The 19798-nt window shown below is 41.0% G+C and overlaps 1 protein-coding gene across 1 annotated transcript in view; it reads left to right on the top strand.

The window, feature by feature from the left end:
* adgrv1 (adhesion G protein-coupled receptor V1) overlaps positions 1–19798 on the top strand; it is a 95557-nt gene that overhangs the window by 21460 nt on the left and 54299 nt on the right. The window contains exons 25-72 of the mRNA XM_053324919.1: positions 73–202; positions 483–563; positions 1605–1744; positions 1856–2221; positions 2378–2621; positions 2728–2943; positions 3033–3248; positions 3362–3606; positions 3710–3891; positions 4007–4505; positions 4674–4983; positions 5202–5411; positions 5922–6052; positions 6155–6254; positions 6399–6578; positions 6878–7041; positions 7322–7409; positions 7630–7656; positions 8336–8414; positions 8508–8646; positions 8758–8899; positions 9596–9861; positions 10034–10209; positions 10358–10485; positions 10612–10793; positions 10923–11069; positions 11191–11271; positions 11399–11663; positions 12378–12500; positions 12652–12874; positions 13074–13278; positions 13441–13587; positions 13752–14007; positions 14477–14679; positions 15381–15557; positions 15802–15984; positions 16107–16286; positions 16528–16692; positions 16872–16992; positions 17086–17209; positions 17329–17467; positions 17612–17797; positions 17881–18116; positions 18311–18459; positions 18601–18799; positions 18972–19191; positions 19286–19525; positions 19647–19796. Of these exons, the coding sequence (XP_053180894.1) occupies positions 73–202; positions 483–563; positions 1605–1744; positions 1856–2221; positions 2378–2621; positions 2728–2943; positions 3033–3248; positions 3362–3606; positions 3710–3891; positions 4007–4505; positions 4674–4983; positions 5202–5411; positions 5922–6052; positions 6155–6254; positions 6399–6578; positions 6878–7041; positions 7322–7409; positions 7630–7656; positions 8336–8414; positions 8508–8646; positions 8758–8899; positions 9596–9861; positions 10034–10209; positions 10358–10485; positions 10612–10793; positions 10923–11069; positions 11191–11271; positions 11399–11663; positions 12378–12500; positions 12652–12874; positions 13074–13278; positions 13441–13587; positions 13752–14007; positions 14477–14679; positions 15381–15557; positions 15802–15984; positions 16107–16286; positions 16528–16692; positions 16872–16992; positions 17086–17209; positions 17329–17467; positions 17612–17797; positions 17881–18116; positions 18311–18459; positions 18601–18799; positions 18972–19191; positions 19286–19525; positions 19647–19796 (8760 nt within the window). The remainder of the gene's footprint in view (positions 1–72; positions 203–482; positions 564–1604; positions 1745–1855; positions 2222–2377; positions 2622–2727; positions 2944–3032; positions 3249–3361; positions 3607–3709; positions 3892–4006; positions 4506–4673; positions 4984–5201; positions 5412–5921; positions 6053–6154; positions 6255–6398; positions 6579–6877; positions 7042–7321; positions 7410–7629; positions 7657–8335; positions 8415–8507; positions 8647–8757; positions 8900–9595; positions 9862–10033; positions 10210–10357; positions 10486–10611; positions 10794–10922; positions 11070–11190; positions 11272–11398; positions 11664–12377; positions 12501–12651; positions 12875–13073; positions 13279–13440; positions 13588–13751; positions 14008–14476; positions 14680–15380; positions 15558–15801; positions 15985–16106; positions 16287–16527; positions 16693–16871; positions 16993–17085; positions 17210–17328; positions 17468–17611; positions 17798–17880; positions 18117–18310; positions 18460–18600; positions 18800–18971; positions 19192–19285; positions 19526–19646; positions 19797–19798) is intronic.

Here is a 19798-nt window from a genome sequence, read left to right as displayed (position 1 = left end):
TTTTGGCCCCAGCTTTCAAATTTCTGCCATGTAGCTCGGATTGATTCCTGTTTTTCTGTATTTCATTGTCAGGACTCAGAGGGCATGCTGGACTTTCTTCCAGGGGAAAGGATAAAGTTCATTACTGTCACCATCATAGACAATCCTGTCCCTGAACTGGATAAGATTTTTAGAGTGGAGCTCTACAATGCTGATGGAGGAGGTATGAAATTCAGCATATTGTTTTGCTTTAGTGTCTTAATAGTAAAATTCACTATATTTTTATTAGAAGTCTCTCATTGCCTATCCTCTGTTTTAGAGTTTAAGTGAACCTGTATTCTGCCCTTCTTTTTGTGTATTTTGTGTGTTGTGCTCCTGTGTGCTTCCCACCTACCTACCTACCAACCATCCCTCCTATTTGCCTTATGACACCTACTCCTACTCCTCTGGTTTGACTCTAACCTGGTGTGATACCTGTGTGATCTTGGTGTGTGATCCATCAGTGGATCGGTTTCTGAATGGTGAAGAAAGTGGTAGTGGGGAGAGTGACTCTGACTTTCTACTTCCATCTTATCACCACCATGGTAAGTCTGCCCTCCCCAACTTCCCGAACTCCTTCATTACGGCAACTCCCACACCAACATAATTTCTCACTCCCCAAGATTGCATATCTCAAAGTCAATTTCTGTCAGGGATCAAGTAATGTGTAACTTCCGGACAAACACTATTTGGATCTGATGTTTAAATTTGATCTCCAGAAATTGAATAAGAATGACCTCTTTCTTTCAGAATAATATATTTGGCGAGTTGGATATAATTGCATAAACAACATTTGGACCACAAAAATGATTCTGAAATCAGTATTAATTAAATTCTTCAGTTGGACTGTCAGAAATGAAACTTTTGAGTGAAATATTCAAATATCAAATATGTCAGCCATGGGTACTAATGTACTAATGTTGTATACAATGACCATAGATGAAATCACTATCACATTCTTAGTATGCCTCTAACCAACTCTGAAATATATTATCAACACAGTATATCTGCAAACTAATTCACTGGCCATCCATTAATTTAGACATGGATTGTCTCATACATAAAGCACACAAATAAAACAAAGAAACACTAACATCATAGTTAATATCTACCTGTGTGGCCTTATGTGCATATACACTCACACAGAACTGTGGATGTGTACATGCATATGCATGTGTGTGTTTAATAGTGTGTGCTATTTACATTGAACTGTGACCCCTGTGCAAAGTACTGAAGGAAAGTGATGTGGGAAAAGCAAATAGCCTTTCAGTAGTAGTGGTGGTAAGTGGTTGACGTGATGTGTTGCATACTGTACCTCAGTGCTATAGTACCCTCCACACACATACTTCAGTCTAATGCACTTGAACATAATATCACTTTATTTAGTGGGAAGAATGTGTGTAAATATTATTATTGTCATTAAGCTTACTTTTTCAAATGCATCTGCTTGATTAGACTGAAAGATGATATGTCACATTTCCATTTGCTCTTCTCAAACTGTTAGATACTTTTCATTTAACCCACTGTTAAAAATGCAAATCCAAACTTTATCTAACAAATAATCATATCTTGTATTGTCTGTATAGCCAGTTTGGGAGCTGCTTCCCGCATCACAGTGACCATCGCTGCTTCTGATGATGCCCACGGAGTGTTTCAGTTCAGTCCTGATTCCCTGTCTGTTAATGGGACAGAACCTGGGGACGGACATAGTACTGTGGTCCTACAGGTCAGTAGTCAAGATATTGATACTGCTCTGGGAAGTTAGCTACTATTTTCAAATACAGCATATTGTACTGTATTATTCATCATCATACGATGTCTTTTTTTCCTCTCCCAGGTGGATCGGTTGTTTGGTGACCTTTCTAGTGTGACTTTATACTGGGAGGCTGATAACAGCTCTCAGGGGGAACTCCTCAGCACATTTGGTAACATCACCTTTGGTATAGGTCAGACATCGGAGAACATTATCATCAGAGTGGCCCAGGATGAGATCCCTGAGTTGGACAAGAATTTCACCGTGTCCTTAGTTAACGTCTCCCATGGTCGCCTGGGTGTTCAGACTTCTGCTACTCTGACTGTGCTCGCCAATGACGATCCTTATGGTGTTTTTGTATTCTCTAATGTCACGGGGCCTGTCCGACTTCCTGAAGCAGACTCAACTGTCACCCTTACGATCTTGCGACAGAGAGGCCTTATGGGACAGGTATGCCCCACTGTAGAAGGTTATAGAAGAAGTAAAGAAACTACTGCCAATTCTTTGACTGGCAGCATTCTTTAATAATACAATGTGATATGTTTTGTTGAGTTGAATTTTAAAATGATGATTCTGTGTATTTTACTCCAATATTCATTTACCTAGGTGCGAGTCACGTATGGGACACTAAAAGAGGCTGATCCAGCACCTTACATGACCCCAGGGGTGGGCCGAGCCTCTGAGGGGCGAGACTTTTTTCCTCTCCTAGATTCTGTCGTGTTTTTTGCCAATCAGAGTGAAGCAAATATCACCCTCAGAATTCTGGATGATGAAGATCCAGAAAGAGACGAATCAGTGTTTGTTAAGTTGATCAGTGTTCAACTCATCAAAGGAGAGCAGGAGAGGCTCAGTAAGCTACTGACACAGATTTTACTTCAAGAAATCATTTTAGATATAATGATACTTCAACCATACCACACTACACTGATAACATATCTTCTAAATGTCCCTTACAGTTTCCAGTTCCCCTTCTCTGGGCCCCAAGCTGGACATTGTTGCCCAGGTGATAGTAGAGTCCAGCGATGATGCTTTTGGAACCCTTCAGCTGTCAGCTTCTGCTGTCAGTGTGGCTGAGCACTATGTTGGTCCCATAATAAACGTCACACGTGTAGGGGGGATTTTTGCTGATGTATCTGTCAAGTTCAGAGCTGTGCCTTTGACTGCCAGAGTCAGTAAGTGTTGAGCAGTGCAAATGGTTTCTGCAATTTGTATGTGGAGGTTGGCCATGTTCATATATATGTGCGTATGTGTCATGCTATAGGTGAAGACTACAGTGTGGCCTCCACTGATGTGGTCCTTCTTGAAGGGGAGACCAGTAAATCTGTGCCCATCTATGTCATCAATGACGTGGTCCCTGAGCTGGAGGAGACATTTCTCATTGAGCTGCTCAATCAGACCACTGGAGGAGCTCTGCTGGGAGAGCTCACACGTGCCATTATCACCATACTGCCTTCTGATGACCCTTTTGGTGCCTTTGGTTAGTTTCAGTCTTTCCATCTCATATGTACAATCACACTGTTTTCACTATAATGGTTTGATTTAAGTGAGTTACAGCATCGTTCAGCAAGTTTTTCACTTTGTTTTATTTAGTCTTCCAGTCTGTCCCAGTCACCATAGAGGAACCAGGATCTAACTCCATTGAGGTTTCGCTGCCTGTAGTCCGTAATGCTGGTACTATTGGAACAGTTGTAGTCCAATGGAAGGCCACTGTCAATGGTAAACTAGCTGTAGGGGACATAAGACCCACATCAGGAGAGGTGAGGTTTGCTCCTGGAGAAACCATGAAGACGCTGCGAGTGGAGGTCTTAGCTGATGATGTTCCTGAAATCACTGAGGTAATGAACTGAGACTTAATATAACAATATGAAATATCTAAATTAAGATGTTTACTCTATTTACAGTTCACCGTGTATATCACACTCTTTCTGTCTTTTCTAGATAATTAAGGTAGAGCTTACTGGCGCCAGTAATGGAGGAAACCTTGGAGCCGACACATCTGTTAACATTATAGTGGCAGCCAATGACAACCCATATGGGACTGTCTACTTTGAACAGTCTGTTTACCGCGTTCAGGAGCCATTGGAGGGAGTTTATAGAGCCAATATTAGTGTGCGCAGGAGGTACTTTTGATTTTTTTTCTTCTGCATTAATAGTTTTGTTTTGTACTGCTTACATTAACCTCCCTTTTCCTATCATCTGTCTTTTTCTCCTTCATCTCCATTGCTTTTATTCCAGGGGGGGTCACTTTGGTCGCTTGGAGATCCTGTACAGCACCTCTGAGATTGACATTGTTGGTTTGGCTCATGCTGAGGGCCAGAACCTGCTTATGTACTATGAACTCCCAAACCCAGGCATTCCATCCACTACCCCTCATCAGACAATTAACATCACTGGTCAGAGAGACCCCCTGGCTGCATGTGCTGCTGCATGTTTGAGAGAACATGCTTGCCAGGCCTTCTCTCTTTCATCAGCCGTGACCCCACCATCTTGCACCTGGATGACTTCAGGGGCGGACCAGCTTACTACAAAATCCCAGGTTATGACTTATTTAAAAAATGTCACGGCAGCTGCAGTCCTGTTCAGTGCACAGGCTGTGGCAGGGAGTGACTACACCCCTGTGATAGCTCAGAGTGCCTTTATGGAGGATGGTTCAGGGGTGGCCAACCTCACAGTCCAAATTTTGACTGATAAATTCCCTGAAATGGACGAGAGTTTCTCCATACAGATCTTAAAGGTAAAATCCAATAATATGTACAGTATTTTTCCCACTATTGGTTTAATTTGTTTTATTTAAACACATGCTTTTCAAGTTTTACAGCAAATTTTATAACAAGTATATGTATATGTATATGTATATGTATATGTATATGTAAGTAAAAGTATAATCATATGTTGTTTGAAGGTAGAGCTGATGAATCTGACGGTGGCACAGAAGAATCTGCCCTCGATTGGCCAGCCAGACAACGCTGTGGTGACTATAGGGATGAATGGCGATGCATTTGGTGTATTTTTGATATACAGCATCAGTCCCAATGCTACTAACGAGGGCCTCCATCTAGAGGTTCGAGAAGAACCTATGGTTGTGGTGCCCCTGGTTGTAGAAAGGAGGGGAGGGAATCTGGGGACTGTCACTGTGGAGTGGAGGTTTGTTGGAGGGGAAGCCACACCAGATGCTGACTTCACAGGGACTGGAGGGACTCTGGTTTTTAGTGGTAGGTGGATCACTCACTGATTAGCAATAGCATGCAGTTTTATAATTCTCTATGAGGATATTATATATTATATTATATAAACAACTGAATTACAACTTCTCAGAATTCATTATTTGGGACAATATCCATATTAAACCTTCATCATTGGTCAATGTATCTTGGAATTCTTCATATGATCCTTCACCATGTTCAATGCACTTTATTCTCTGTCTCGACAGGTGATTTGAAGAAGACAATAGAGATAGTAATCAGAAATGATATTGAGCCAGAGGACAACGAGAGCCTCATGATTGGTCTTGTTAATACAGAGGGAGGAAGTCGAATCCTGCCCAACTCTGATACTGTAACCATAGTGATACTGGCTAATGATAATGTGGCTGGGATTGTAGGATTCCATCCAGACTCGCGTTCTGTCATCGCCAGAGAGGGTACGTAGCAATTTTTGATGCTCTGCAAATTTATTTGGATGTACATTGGACATTGCATATGTCTATTATCACAGCCATACATTACATTCATAATCCTTTCCATTGCCACTCTCACTAGGTGTCCTAATTATGTGTGGGTGCAAAGGAAAAGAAATTCACTCATAGCAATGGCAGTATGCAGCAACAGGTGGCCCATGTAGCTGCCTGTCGTTATCCTGAAATTATGTATGCATGAGCAGTTGACGTCTCCCTGAGTAGAATCCATGCAATTAGAGACCCTCAACTGTCTCTACCTGAATCTATAAAAAAATAATTACATTATCTTCACATACTTATAATTTAAAGTCATAAAACAGGTGTGGACAGGCTTCTCATGTACTGCACTATCCTATTCTGATTATGCATTAACTTTTCTCACAATTAATGAAAAGGAGTAAAGAAGACAAAGTATGTCAGATTACTGCTGGTTTTGCATCAAGTGGATTGATTTTGTCATATTTTGTATTACAGGTGAGAAACTGTCCTTGTTAGTTTTGAGGACGGGTCCAGGTCTGGGTAATGTCACTGTGGACTGGACTGTACAAGGGCACCTGGTAGACCGGACCTTTACCAAAACATCAGGGAGGCTTTTCTTTACTGAGGTACAGTTCAGTCAGTGGCACATACCAGCACACCATTATTGTTGTTGATTGTTGACCATTATTCGTGACTGAAATTGAAAATGAAATGAAAATCTCCTACAGGGAAAGCTGAATGACACCATTGTCCTTCAGCTTCTTGATGATGCCACACCAGAGGACAAAAATGAATACAAAGTTTCCTTGTCCAACATACAAACCTTTGGTAATAAATCTGCTCTTAGTGCTAATGTGGTTGATAATCTTGCATGAGCTTATGATATGATACACATATGCTATATTTCTAAGAATGTACCTCAAAATAACCCTAATCAGAATTCTTACACAGATTGACATTCTCCTGATACAGGCATTGCAGTGACCGGCCATGCTGCCTTCGATGTTCAGGCCACTGAGGCAGTGCTTAGTGTGGACACCAGTGATGTACCCTATGGGATGCTGACCATTGCCCCATCATCCCTTATGGTGACCACAGAGGAACGGGACCGAACTATTAACATCTACATCAACAGGGAGTTTGGAGCTTCAGGTCGGTGGGCCGAGTGTAAAGGCAAAAATGTGTAGTAGGAATGAATATGTTTCCTTTGAATTAGATTTATCCCATTTAACTTCAAACCACTATTTTGTTGAATAAAGTCCAGTTCCTCAGATAGAGATTAAGCCTAGTCCTAGACTAAAGACAAGATTCTGTGAAAATATCCATTGAGAAACAAGTCTAGTCCAAGACTAGTCCAAGAGTAGACTTGTCTGGGAAGTTGGCCCTACATGTACAGTATATTTTAATTCTTGACTTTTTAACTGATACTATGCCAAAATGTTTTTGTCCAGGAGCTGTGAATATCACCTATGAGGTTATCAGAGGTTCTCTACAGGACCTGTCCCAGGTAGAGGGTGCTCTCGCTGACCCGGGTCAAGACTTCATCTCTGGTACTGGTTTTGTGATCCTTCAGGATAGACAGACTTCTGTTGCCATCCCTGTCACCATACTGGAGGTAAAGAATGTGTTGCATGATTTATCTTTCCACTACGCTTCGTCATGTAGAATTCTTTACTGCTTTACTTATTGAGTGTAAAACAGTAAGGGAAAGCATCATCAATCAAGAATCAATCAATTTTATAAAAACATTGCACCACCATCAGTCTGTTATTAAGAAAATATGTAGATGTGAATCATGTGACTGATATATATTCTTGTTCACAAAATCAACGTAGATGAAGCAGATTTGTTTGAATGTTGAATTTTCCGCTTTTTGTATCCCTTTGTTTTACCAGGATGATATTCCAGAGTTGCAGGAGTTCTTCCTGGTCAACATTACATCAGCAGTACTCATCACAACCCTTGCCACTGTTCCCCAACTAGGTATGGAGCAGTTAGGCAGCTTAAATCTGATCTGTACTGATTACTGAATTTCTTTGCAACATTACCGTCTTGAATTTCATGTAACAATCTTAATAGTTTCCTCATTGTTTCTCTCTGTTATTTAGTATTTTCTCTTGTTCTCTAGTGAAAAAAGTTTACTTTCTTCCTTTTCTTCCTATAATTTATCCTAATTCCACACCACTTTGCTCTATTTGATGAGTAGAGGTTGTGTATTGCACATTGCCAGGTAAAATATACTTTCATACTGTGTGTTGACAAGCTTTGCCTGAAATGCCATGTAGCCTGTATTGTACAACGTTGTAGTTCACTGTCAACATGCGCCATGACAGAGCTTGTTAGTTACTGCTACTGTTTTTGCATAATTCAAACCACAGTCCAATTTATGAATGAGTAACTTTAGAAAGTGATGAGTAGACAGAATACTACAGGCAGAGCAATGCTTGGAGGCTCCCAGAATACTATAAGCCTTCTGCCTGGAGACGCACAGTAAACACCAGGCCGCTCTTTTGGCAGCAGTCATTATGTGGCTTGGATGGTGAGATTGATGCTTTCCATGATTGAGGAAGCCTGGGGATTTGGTGGGAGCCGAGTAGCACTGTGTGGTGAGGAAAGAGAAAGCCAAACTAAACCCATAGCTGGCCTCCCAGTGCCTTGGCCATAGAATGGATGGTAGAAGACTATTCAGGGGGTCATAAATCAGTCCACCCAAAAGACTTGGCTGCTCAATTTCCCAAGCCACTTACAGGAGACACTCCTTAGCTGTAATCCTTCGCTCAAATGTGGCATGAGAAAACTTAGATCCTCCAGAGTTTGCTGTTGCACAACTTGCTGTTGGAACTAGCACTGTAGTCATAGCCCTAAATTCAGCAATGTTGCTAGTGCTAAGTGTTTTTTCTTTCCTCTAGACACTGAGGGTTTGGTTGCAGAGGTCAGCATTTCGGCTAATGATGGAATTAGAGGAGTCATTGAATGGACAAACACCATGTAAGAAAGTACCCATAATTAACAGATTTCTTTTATTGAGTCACACATTCTGTAATTAAAGTTTTTCTCATAGAAATATGTTCTGGTTTCCAGGTTTGAAGTGAATGAATCGATAGGGGTGCTGACTCTAGTGGCCTACAGGAACAAGGGGACATATGGAAATGTTTCTCTTTTTTTCTACGCTCAGAACCTGGAGGCTCAGCAAGGACTGGATTACAACACCAGCGAAATGGTCAGCCACTCACACACACAGTCAGATACCCACACTTGAAACATATCGTGCACTGTATAGTATTTGTAGTTGCATGATTTTAATCAACTGAAAACCATTCCGTCCACCCAGATGCTCAATTTTGTTGATGGCGAAAGGCATAAGTTTGTCGAAGTGCAGATCATTGATGACACCATTCCAGAGGGAGCTGAGAGATTCCAGCTTATCATGTCCGAGCCTTCCCCTGGCCTGGAATTGGGCACAAATACTACAGGTAGATAGAGCAGAGTAGAATGCAATATAATTTGGGAAATTTTCATTGCAGTTGTATCAGTAAGTGTAAGACATTGGAACATAAACCTTCACTGTACATTTGGTTAAAATCTTGGCAAGTCATGGTGAAGAATTAGTGGATAATAAATTAACAAAATGACCATAGAAGATACTTGTTCCTGATCGGATTGTAAGTTTTATAGGATTTGTAGGATTTTTAAAATTCTTTAGTTTATTTAGCGGTCTATATCAAAGGGCAAGGTAAATAAAATAATAGGTACCATAGCAACAGTAGATTTCATTTATCCTGTTTCTAACCATGAGTTGAACTGACCACTAACAAACTAATACAAATTGATTAATTTAAACACAGCAAACTTTTTTCTTCTATGGTAAGTGGTAAAGTATAAGCACAGTACCACACAATTTGGTGACATGATACTTGAAAACACCAAACTCCAGGAAGGCCACCACACAATATGTTATTTACATCAGGATAAACAAGGTTAAATAAGGACACCTTATCATGCACTCTGAAACAGGACAGGACACAAATTGAGGCATCACACACAACACAATACTAAAAATCTTAAATTACTGAATTTACAAGAATTTATAATGCATAAGAATTCATTCTCATGTATCCATATGTAACTTTGATATTATTTTCCTTAAGTGCATCTTTCTGTTTTCTTAGCAACAGTGAATATCCTGGCCAGTGACGATGGACATGGCGTCATTTCCTTTAACACCAGTGAGCATTTCTTATTGAAGGAGCCCACGTCTGTGTCAACGCTGAGTGAGAGTGTGGCCACACTGTATGTGGTTCGGAACCCTGAGAAAGGCACATTTGGCACTGTAACTGTTCAGTTTACCATCACAGATGCTAATGGCAGCTTAGCAGAGAACGACCTTATGCCAGCACAAGGGTTTGTGGTACTGGAGGATGGAGTCAGATTTAAGGTAAGAGAATGTAGGTTTAAAGCATTCAAATGTGAGAAATCATGCACGTGCATTTTTGTAATGTAAAGTGGGTCTTATGTTTTGAGCCCTCGTTTTTCTGCCCATACCATACAGAAGAGCATTGTGCCAAGTTTATCTGGCTAATGAGTTATTGTTTTATGTGTTGTGTCAGATGCTGGAGATCTGGGCAGTGCTGGATGCTGATCCTGAGGCGAATGAGACTTTCACAGTGACCCTGTCCAACCCAATAGGAGGTGCACGGCTGGGTGACAAACTCCATACTCTCATCACTGTCCAGGAGAACCTCGCTCCTTCTGGCTTGTTCCGCATTGGACCCACTCTCAACAGGTCTGAATCGAATTGCACCAAGAAGACCCTCAAACTTAAGAAAACATAAACTACATAAAATGTTTAGAAATACATAAGCATATATACAAATACTCAGGGAAAGCATATCAGTGTAGTCTTATCAATTACATATGTGTTTTCTGGACAGAACTAACACAGAAGTGGTAGCTAATGAAGGTGATGGGCCAGTCTTCCTCATGGTGTCTCGCAGCAATGGTCTGGAGACAGCTGTCAGTGTGGAATGGGTGACAGAGTCCGTCACAGCTGTTGCCTCTGGTGAGACACGTATTCAAAGTCTCAATCTCCTGAATGTCACCTCTGTTCTTCTGTTATTCCTTTTATCCAGTTTCTCTGCGAATAAGAAATGCCATCATGATTCCTTCTTTTGCTTGATTCTTCCAGAGGGTAATCTCCTAGTGATGGGTGTGTACCAAAGCTTTGAGGACAACCCTACTTCTGCTTGGTGCTCCCTCCCTGAAGGGCCTTCTTTTCTTGCAATGAGACTGGATAAGAGTCCCACTGTTGGATCCTCACACACTTTTGCAACTCTCTATCAATGGCAAGGTGTTTTTGTGTCAGTGGAGGTAGGTTAACTACAATATTGTAGTGTCATTCAGCACCTGATCCTCCTGCAAATGCTTATGCTTGCAGAGCTGATTTATAGCTATTTACATTACAATCATTAAATATATTTTTCTCTTTTGTCATTCCAGTCAGTCAGGATTCAGGACCCGAGCTCTTGCATTGGGTTTGCAGTTAATAACTCTACGTACATAGCCATCACACATAGTGGCCCTCCCTTTTCCCCTGCTGCCAACCTCAGCATCTTTAAACTACAGATGGACCTCAATGTCACATTGGTAAGCATATCCTAATTGTGCTACTTGTTGCTTACATCATGTTATTGTACATTGGCACGGTTGTATCACCTTATTTTGGATTACTTTCAAATGAATCATGAGTGCAAATTGATTTCTTTAGGAACAAACCATTGGTGTTGAAGCTTTGGATGTGAAACACTTCTCCACTGAAGGCAGAGATTATTTGATTGCATCAAGTCAGGTGAGTCTGATTGTAAGGCTTGAACTCAGTATCAAAAATTTGAAATTGTTTTCAGTGGTGTCAATATCATTAAAATGGATAAAACTTCTTATAAAAGTCTTGCTATTTTGTTTGTTTTGTGCTACAGATTTTTGTTTGGAGTGGAGGCTCCTTCACCCTCCACCAGACACTTAACTTTGAACAGGACATCCTCAGCGTGACCCCAGTCACTCTTGCAGCTGTTCCTTACTTGGTGGTGTGTATAGACAAACAGACTGCCAGCTGTCTCCTGCTTAAGTGGTTCAGTGGAAGATTTCTGAATCCGAAGCCCCTCCCACTCAATGGCAGAGCCAGTCAGGTGGAGGCAATCCACACAAGAGCAGATGACACTCTTCTATTGGTTGTTATTGAAGGTGACCTATCTTACTTTGGCATCCCATAACATTAAATAGTTTTCTTTATTTTGCACATCTAAAAAACTACTTGCAGTTTCTTCTTGAATTATAAGAGCATCCTTAAACAGATGTGACTAGCTAAATTTAAATTTAAAATGTATGTGCTAGTTGACTGTATTGCAGAGCCTACGTATTTAGAAATGGCCTACAATGGAAGTTAAATGCACCTAATCTATGGTATGTTAAGAGGATGGTTGTGTTTTTACAATGATGAGATGCTATTTTCTGTGGTTCACTGTTCTTTCATTGTGTGGCAGTTAGATGCTGGCTTGGACAGTACAAACAAATCAGTGATACTTTAGAAGGCACACGAAAACTATGTGTGTATTACAGACAAAACAGCCTTGTTCTGTTGTCTCAAGTAAGATGACAAAATTAAGACTACAGAGCCAGATCATATATTTATACTACGCTCTGTATATTTTGATGAGACATAATCTCTCTGAATCTGCAAAAGTGGTGAGTTTTCCTGGTTCAGACCTGTTGTTGGTTTACTGGAAAGGCCTCAGTGTGGAGGAGACCAGAGCCACAGAGGGACTCAGAGGTTGTAATTTGTCAGTCTTGGGTGTGTCAGTCAGACCAATCCTTATGTTACATAAATGTGCTATTCTAGTGTGAAAGAATGTACATGTGTGTCTATTTGTGTGTTCATGTGCGTGTGTCCTTCTAAAGGTCTTTCTCCATCCTGTGAGGTGTTACGATGGGGTTCGGGTCAGCCTTTACCTCAGCTTTATCAGTCCATTCCTCACCCGGGCCTCACCTCTATTCACCCCTTCACTGCTCCTTCTGGAGTCAGTAAGTACTTATGTTATACAATAAAATAAAATGCTTTGTTTGTAAAGATAACTTTCATCATTTTAATCCAGTTGTATTTGTCAGGTGTGCTATTGAAATCCTTTCGCCAGACATCTTGATTAAATTAATGAAATCTTATTATTTTTCATAGCTTATGTCCTGCTAGCCGGTAAAAACAGCTCATCACTCTACTCCTGGAGGTCTGATGTAAGCCTGCTCACCATGATACTGAGGGCCCCTCCTGCCATTAGCTTCCTTTCTTTCATGGTCCCATCCCTCAACAACACCAAGACCCTTTTGGCTTCCACTGAGGAGAACAGCTCCACAGTTTATGAATTCACTTCTGTCTCCAATCAATCTGATTTCATACCCAGGTACCCACATTCATATTCTTTCTTTATTTCAGACCCAGAGGGATATGGATCCCTCTGGGTCTGAAATAAAGAAAGAATATGAATGACATTGTTTTTCCTCAGTCTGGAATCTGCTAATGTTAGCTCATGAAGGGAAAACCTGTTCATGGACAAATAATAAAAAACTAATTTATGTTGTTTTCTATTTCTTCACATTCAGTTATGGTGAGTTGCACTTTCTACCAGGCGACAGCGAACTGCAGATAGCGGTGAATGTCATTGATGATGGCATCCCTGAGAAGCAGGAGAGCTTTCAGGTTAGCCTGAAGAATCCAAAGGGTGGGGCTGAGATTGGTTTTGGTGGTCAGGTGACTGTCATTGTCCCGACCAACGATGATGCCCATGGAGTCATAGGCTTTGCTCAGGTAAGCAGATAAACCTTTAATGTAAGATAGTCTGGGTATTCAACCACAGTAGTCATCATGTTACAGCAATTGTGTGTTAAGCTTTGTTATGTAAACCATATCAGAATCATCTAACGTAATTTTAAGTGTCACATTCATCTAATTAATATCACCTCTCTGCAGAACTCTTTGTCTATGGAGGTGGAGGAGCTGGAGCAAAATAATCAAATTTCTCTGAGTGTCCAGAGAAGAAGGGGGACTTTTGGCAGACTGACTGTTCACTGGGCTGCAGATGGCAGTCTGGCAGACATTTACCCTACTTCAGGAGTGGTGAGTTAACCTCCTATTATACGTACTTATCACTATATTACATTACTGTATGTATGTATTGACAACATGTTTGAATATCAAATATTACCAAATTTCAATAATGGAAAACTAATAAGGTGTCCTTGATTTGTGAAATGAAGATACATTTTTGTTTTCTATAATAGGTGACGTTTTCAGAGGGTCAATCAGTAGCAATCATCTCACTGACTGTGATAGCAGATGGTGTCCCAGAAGTGAGAGAGAGTGTCACTATCACCCTCATGGATGTCACCACTGTGGGACTGCAGGATCTACAGCAGGCCGCAGTCATTGACAAGCAGCGGGCACAAGCACTACTCACCATCCTACCAAATGGTTCTCCCTACGGGGTGATTGGATGGCATCTGGACTCCCAGTTTATACTAACAGAAGAACCACAGAGTAAGAATTTCCATTGCAAGAGAGAGAATGAACAAGTAATGATTAGCCTTTAAATGTGTATTTCACAGTGCATTACAGAAATATTGAAGGATAATCCTCTATTAAGAGTTCTCCAATAGAGTTAAGCTGGTTACTGAATACCAGTCATTCATCTTATTTTTGAGTAAGGATTCTTAAGGCGCTTTACGGTAATCACACTTTGAGATTTACTGTAAATGAGATCTGCAGTGGTTTCCAGGATTTGAAGTAATTTAGGATTTGTCTCCATCTGTGTTTTGGAGGCCGGCCGAGATGTCAGAGTAGTCTGTGTCATAGGGTAACATACCTTCATACTGTTCTTCAAATATTATTTCACTTTCCAGTCTGGAAAGACTCAAGTTAGTTTTGCTATTTTCCATTATAGATCTTGGAAATATCATTTTTGTGATGTTTCAACATTTTGTGACCTCCTATTTCTCCCAACCTGCAGGGGTTCCAGTCAATGTGACTCTATCCATAGTGCGGGAGCAGGGCTCTTCAGGTGAGGTGGCAATCCATTACCAGACTAGGCCAGCCCTATACCAGCCCCCATCCAACCAGGCCACTGCAGGACGGGACTACACTGCCAAAGATGACACCATCGTCATGATCGATGGTGCAACTGTGGCCCTTGTCACTGTCACAGTCCTACCGGTAAGTTTGGACTGTTGTGTAATAGAGTTGATTAAATCTACCTGAATGAAGAATATTAAATTAGCAATATGACAAAAAATGTGGTATTTTTCTTAAAATGCACCAGTCTCCTATCATTTATTGGAATGAAGTATTTTCTTGCACAATCACAATTTTAATTTTACTTTCTAAGTTTCTTTCTTTCCTTCCTTCTTCTCACACCTCCCACACTCATACACATTTAGACTGGTTTTGCAGATTAGAGCCTGTTTCTTGCCTTCAGCATAAAACTGACTATCTGACTAGCCTTAAAATGTTAGGTGTATTCCATCAAAAAAGGGAAAATGCAACTTTTCCTTTCTACATACCGTTCAAATACTCCCTTTGTACACATTTACTTTTGATAAACGTTTCCTTACTTTGTACCCAGTCTTATTGTCCATCTCCCATTAAGGGGATTTTGTGATTATGTTTTGTGTTTACACTAGAGATTGAAGTAAATGATGTGAAACACAGTTTTCTGCCAGCCCTTTGTAACTGCAAGGCTTCATTAATATTGTTGTGTTGAAAATGTTGTGTTATCCAAGATGACTCCTGGCTGCACCATTAACTGCAGTTTTGTAACCACCAAACTACATTTAGTGACAAAACTTATGACTTTGAGAAAAGGAAGAGCATCTATTCCTACATATTGATGTCTGCCTAAATGTGTGTTTTCTAAGGATGAAATTCCAGAGCTTGCAGAGAGTTTCCTGGTAAATATCACCAGTGTGGAGCTTGTTAGAGGGTCGGCTGGAGCAGGCCAGCCCAGTGTTAAGAGACCTGGTATGGAAGTAGCTGAAATAACCATTCAGGAGAATGATGACCCTCGAGGTATTCTTCAGTTTAATGTGTCTGAGGTGAGTGCAGGATCAGCTCTATGGCTATAGCTTAGAAATTACCATGTTAGAGATACAATCTTGTTAGTGAATAAATTAATTATATTCGTTTTGCAGTTTGCAGTCCTCTTCAACAATCTCTGAAATGATGCATAGTGAAACGACCAAAATACTAAATTAATAATGTAGCAGATATTTAAATCCAAAGTCATATTCTTATTCATATTCAAAGTCATTAAGTATTATTTCTAAACATCTTCTCCAGAATATCCAAGGAACCGTGCTGGCCTTTGAGATACCACCACCAGACAACATCCTCTATCTGTCAGTTTTGCGACTTGCTGGTACAACTGGAAGACTGATCATCTACTGGGAGGCTCAGCCCCTCACTGCTGATTTTAATGACTTCCACCCTACATCTGGGAACATCACCTTTCAAGATGGACAGGTAAATTGTTAAATTATCCAGATTTAATATGAACCTGAATTAAATATCCTTGAAATCCTCTTATTTTATTGTTATCTTGAAATCCTCAATGCTTTATGTTGTTTCCTCGCCCTTGGTCGTAGAGAGAAGCCATTATTGCCATCACTATCTTGGACGATGAACAGGTGGAGTCTTCGGAAACCTTCAGAGTAAATTTACTGCGTGTGATTGGTGGTGCTCGGCTGGGAGATGTGACTTCTGTAACTATCAGCATTCCACCTAATGACTCACCTCTTGGACAATTCGGATTTCGGGAACAGGAGGTGAGCCTAAATTATTCATACTTATGTATACCTTCTCAATCAGCAGATTTGTGGATCACCCAGACTTAAATATATGTACGTTCATTCCCTCTCATTGCTCCACTGCAACAAAATAAAGCACCAACAGCATCTCAGATCCTTCAAATATCATCACAGTGACCATCAGCTCTGGTATAGCTGGTTATGCGTGTAATTTTACTGTTGGTGTCATATATGATAACCTTAATTGGTCCCCTCTCAGGTTACTGTCAGTGAGCCAGATTTTGCAGATGATCCCGCTGCTGTAGCAACACTAGCGGTGCTGCGTAGTGAAGAAGGCAAGGGGGCAGTGACACTTGTGTGGCAGCTGGAAGATGAGGCTAAAGATGACCTCTCACCTTTCAATGGAACACTTGTCTTCACTGAGGTACGATATAAAAGGAGTGGTGTCACTGTCCCACCGCACAGTATAGTATTAGTATTATTTCTATGTAATGATTTGTGAATGTCACTCAGAATATATTGTTCTTTTTTATTTAGGTCTTATATAGGTATGATGTTTTTTTCATGATGTCTGCTATACAATTATAATGTTAAACTTTCCAGAGTGAATCATTGAAGACGTTTGTGATAAGAGCCCTCGCTGACACTATACTGGAAGGAGATGAGCACTTCACTGTCCGGGTGTTTCCTGCTGAGAGTGGCGCTGTCATTGATCACCTAAATGGTCAGCATTTAGAAAAAAAAGTTGCACAATGACTGCATCAATGTATTATTTATTGTCTTTCATTGATCTGTCCTCCCTTCACTGGTCCTCCAGGATTGGCCACCATCACTATCAGGGCAGACAAGGCTGCCCTGGGAATTGTTGGAATAGCAGAGCCATCCAGGAACATCATCATTGGAGAACCCCAGGGAGATTATAATGGCAGTGCCGTGGTCAGGTGAGATAAACATATGAGAGCTTTAATTTTCAGTGCCTCCTTTGATTAGTTAAGAATTTCATGTGAATATATATATATATATATATATATGTGTATAATTTTGTGTGTGTGTCTTCCAGCCTTGTGCGAGGACCAGGTGTGTTTGGGGAGGTCCAGTTATATTGGAACATAACTCCAGCTGTGGCTTCAGAGTTCAAGGAAATCTCTGGCATTGTGACTATGAGAGACAGACAGTCTGCTGCTACCATCACTCTGAAGGTACTGGTTAATATGGACTGTGTTCATGGAAAAATTGAGTGATTGTCTGCAGAATACACATATGTAGACCAAAATAGCATCATAATAATGAACTTCTCTGTGCTTTCCATAAAATGATCCTTATCACATCTATCATGATGCCAGGTCCTGGATGATGATTTCCCTGAGGAGCGACGTGATTACCAGCTGACACTCATGTCTGCTACCCCGGGACTGGAAATTAGTCCCATAGCACAGCATGCCAGAGTTATAATGGCAGCCAGCGACAACCCCTATGGCCTGTTCTCCCTCACCCAGGACCAAATCATGGCGACTGAGGAGGAGGGGGTGGTGAGTACAGAGTCATATACAGAGAAAATTTGATTTAGCTACTGTAGTCAAAAACCTAACCCATAGCTACATGTTTTCCCCAGGTGAATGTGGCCGTTAATCGTTCTTTAGGCAGTCTTGGCAGCGTTCGGGTCACCTATCAGACCTCTGGCAACACAGCGGACAGTGGAGCTGACTTTGCTCCAGCCTCAGGAAGACTACTCTTCACCCCAGGCCAGACATCCCAACAGGTCTCATTGCATATCTATGATGACAGTTTTCCAGAGGGGCCTGAGGTTTTCTTCCTCAACATCACTGCAGTGGAGCTAGTCACTGTCAGGTACAGTAAAATTAGTTGGATAAAGGCGATGAATCGATTTTTATAGTATTGTCAGAAATTATGTTGCAAGTTTGACTGGAGTGTCCTTGTCATTTATATTACAGACACTTCATAGCCTTAATTTATTCAAAATATTGTGTCTATATGAGTTATTGTCAGTTACTCTTCTTTCTGTGTCTCCCTCTGGTGGTCAGTGCTGTGGACTACACAGTGAAAGAGTCCGGTCTCCAGCTGGACCAGCCCCCAGCTATAGGCAACATCTCTTCTCTTACTGTAGTCATACAGAAGAATGACAATGTCGAGGGTATCCTGGAGTTTAGGCAGGGCTATTCCAACATTACAGGTAAATCAAAACAAAGGCACACTGAAAAGGAGCTGGTTATTTTTATCTTTTGTGCAATGTTAAAGTGAGGCAAAAACAAATTTGCAATGACCCAATGTCTTAGCATATGTAAAATCCTTGTTTCTGGCTTCTTTCTTTCAGTTGATGAGGATGTGGGCACTTTCTTGATTCCAGTGGTGAGGAGAGTGGGTTCATATGGACTGGTCTCAGCTCAGTTCATTTCAAAAGGCTTGAGTGCAAATCCGGACCTTGACTATATCCTGAATAATGGCTCAGTTGTGTTTGTCCATGGCCAGAATACCAGCTACATTACAGTTTCTATCATAGATGACCAGGACAGGTGAGAGGAGAAATGAAAGACATGTAGATTGATTATTTAAGGTGTACTGTATATTTTGAATAGAATATCAGTGCTGAAATGAACATAAATCATCAAATATGTTTTAAATGATCATACATTTATATGCAGATATTCTTTGATTATAATGTAAAGTTCAAATTCTCTTCCCCAGTGAATATGCTGAGATATTTGAAGTCCTGCTGGTTGGAACTACAGGGGGTGCAATCCTCGGCTCTCAAAATGTTGCCAGGGTAACCATCACCAAAAATGATTCTCCAAACGGGGTTGTGCGTTTCCTCAATGAGAGCCTAATCACCTTGGTCAACCCAAACTCAACTCTAAAACTCAACCTTGTCTTGGAGAGAGCAGGCGGTCTAGTGGGCAATGCAACGGTATAAGGCAGAGAAAATCCCATCACTTCAGTTGTGGTTGCTTACAATTTACTGTCAGATCTCAGGTGTGTAAATTTGTTTTACCCTTTTACAGGTTGCCTGGATTATCCTCGGCCCTAACAGCAGAAAGGTCCTTCCTCCATTCAATACAGATATTAGAGAACCTGTGAATGGGTCCTTCTTCTTCAGGGAGGGAGAGGAAGGCACACATACCATAGAGCTGCTTATTCTTCCCCATGGTGAAGTGGAGGTGGAGGAGACATTTGTTATAGAGCTCAACATCCTGTCTGGGGACATGGATATAGATTCTCAGGCTGGCTCTGTAACACTGAAGGTACTTAATTTAATCATGACTGCAAGGTTGATTTCGCTATCATGAATTACAACACTTTTTGCAGAAGGACATGCAATAGCAGGCCTTAGCATCTCTCTCTTAATGTGTTTTTGTCTTCCAGATTGAGAAGTTTGGTGACCCAAATGGTATAGTCCGGTTTACTGAGAATGCTCTTCGTGAACGTGTCTACAATGAATCCACAGAAGCAGAGGGACCGTTTGACATTTCCCTACAAATCATACGCAGAGAGGGTGTCATGGGTGACATCATGGT

This window comes from Scomber japonicus, chromosome 9 (assembly GCF_027409825.1).
Source record: "Scomber japonicus isolate fScoJap1 chromosome 9, fScoJap1.pri, whole genome shotgun sequence".
Lineage (NCBI taxonomy): Eukaryota > Metazoa > Chordata > Actinopteri > Scombriformes > Scombridae > Scomber > Scomber japonicus.
Note: the sequence above shows the minus strand (reverse complement) of the source record. Positions and strands in the feature narration are given on the sequence as shown.